Source organism: Condylura cristata, unplaced genomic scaffold (assembly GCF_000260355.1).
Source record: "Condylura cristata isolate star-nosed mole 26May11 unplaced genomic scaffold, ConCri1.0 scaffold00006, whole genome shotgun sequence".
Taxonomy (NCBI): domain Eukaryota; kingdom Metazoa; phylum Chordata; class Mammalia; order Eulipotyphla; family Talpidae; genus Condylura; species Condylura cristata.
The window spans coordinates 1,468,318-1,470,275 of NW_004567107.1; the positions used below are offsets into that span (position 1 = coordinate 1,468,318).

At 71.9% G+C, this 1,958-nt stretch overlaps 1 protein-coding gene across 1 annotated transcript in view; it reads left to right on the forward strand.

The window, feature by feature from the left end:
* Positions 1-1,955, forward strand: part of SLC2A6 (solute carrier family 2 (facilitated glucose transporter), member 6) — a 5,117-nt gene extending 3,162 nt beyond the window's left edge. Inside the window, exons 5-9 of the mRNA XM_012721188.1 lie at positions 6-179; positions 340-448; positions 714-899; positions 1,038-1,183; positions 1,800-1,955. Of these exons, the coding sequence (XP_012576642.1) occupies positions 6-179; positions 340-448; positions 714-899; positions 1,038-1,183; positions 1,800-1,955 (771 nt within the window). The remainder of the gene's footprint in view (positions 1-5; positions 180-339; positions 449-713; positions 900-1,037; positions 1,184-1,799) is intronic.
* The last annotated feature ends 3 nt before the right edge of the window (positions 1,956-1,958 follow it).

The window sequence follows — 1,958 nt, forward strand, 5'->3', positions numbered from 1 at the left end:
CCTCCGCACGGGCCTCGTGTCCCCAGAGCAGCGGCATGTCGCGGGCCGAGGCCCGGGACCCCCGCGTGTACCGGCCCGTCGCCATCGCCGTGCTGATGCGCCTGCTGCAGCAGCTGACGGGCGTCACGCCCATCCTGGTGTACCTGCAGCCCATCTTCGACAGCACGGCCGTCCTGCTGGTGAGCGCCCCGCGAGCCCTGGGGTGCAGAGGGAGCTGAGGTGCAGGAGTCGGGGGAGCCCAGCCAGGCCAGCGGTGGTCACGCAGGGCTGAGGGTGCTGACCGGCGCCGGGACACCAGGGGCCGGGCCGGGCCCCTCAGCCCCCTGCCTCCCTCCGCAGCCCCCCCAGGATGACGCAGCCATCGTGGGGGCCGTGAGGCTGCTGTCCGTGCTCATCGCTGCCCTCGCCATGGACATGGCTGGCCGCAAGGTCCTGCTCTTCATCTCAGGTGAGCCGCACGTGCGGGCGCTGGCCCGACAGGCCTCGCCCTGGGCGCCCTGGGGAGCGGGCAGCGTCAGACCCCTCGGCGGCTGGCTCGGAGCCTGGCGCCAGCCGCACCGCTGAGGTGTGATGGGCTTTGTGGAGACAGCCCGCTGCCTGATGCCCACGGATGGCGGGGGGGCAAGGGGCTCCAGCCCCTGGCCAGCTGGGGGTGGGGCGGGTGATGTGGGGCTAGCAGGGCACCCTGCCCAGGGTCACCTGTCTGTTCACAGCAACCATCATGTTCGCCGCCAACCTGGCCCTGGGGCTGTACGTCCACTTCGGGCCGCGGCCTCTGGCCCCAAACAGCACCGCAGGCCTCGAGGGCGAGTCCTTAGGGGGCACAGCACAGCCCCTGGCCGCGCCTGGTAGCTACCTCACGCTGGTGCCGCTGCTGGCCACCATGCTGTTCATCATGGGTATGTTCCTGGGCCCGGGGCTGGCCCGCGGGGAGGCGTGGGCCGGCCACCGCTGTCCCGTGTGGTGTGGCCGGTGGGCGGTGGCCCTCGGCAGCCCAGAGGAGAAAGGGGGGCCTGAGCTGCCCCCCACCCCCGCAGGCTATGCCATGGGCTGGGGCCCCATCACCTGGCTGCTCATGTCCGAGATCCTGCCCCTGCGGGCGCGCGGCATGGCCTCGGGGCTCTGCGTGCTGGTCAGCTGGCTCACCGCCTTCGCCCTCACCAAGTCCTTCCTGCTGGTGGTGGTGAGTGCCCGCCCGGGACCCGGGGTGTCCACCCCATCACGGCCACCCAGCCGCACAGCGGGGCCTCTGACATTACACCGCCCCCGCCACGGAAGACCAAGCTCAGGGAACGGCCCGGAGGTGCCTTCGCTGCGAGTGAAGGGGACAGGTGGCCCCGGCCAGGCCGGGGCCTGCTGGAGCTCTGTGAGGTCCAGCGAGCCCCACAGCCGCCTGCCCTGTGGTCTGCACGCTCACCCGTGTGCACACCTCGCCCCCGGGCGGGGGCACCGCTGGGGTCCTGCTGAGGCCAGGGCAGGGTTGACGGGCACCCGCCGTGGGTCAGCTGGCAGGGGCGGGGGCGGCTGGCCCTCAGGCCGTGGAGGCAGGTCACTGCAGGCCTGAGCGCTGAGCAGCTAAAGCCAAAAGGGTGGACTGGCGAGCGAGGCTGTAGGGCCAGCGGGCCTGGCCAGGGTGAGCCAGGCTGGTGCAGGGAGGGGCCGCTGGCCCAGAGGCCCTAGGGCTGTGGCGCCCCGCTGTGCCCTCCTCTGAGGCTCTGAGGAGGCCTCTGAGGGGGTCAGAGGAGGCCCCAGCTGGCTGGTGACAGCGCCCCCTCTTCCCCCCCACACCCCGTCCCCAGAACGCCTTCGGCCTGCAGACACCCTTCTTCTTCTTCGCCGTCATCTGCTTGGTGAACCTGGTGTTCACCAGCTGCTGCGTGCCCGAGACCAGGGGCCGGTCGCTGGAGCAGATCGAGTCCTTCTTCCGCACGGGGCAGACGTCCTTCCTGCACTAGGCC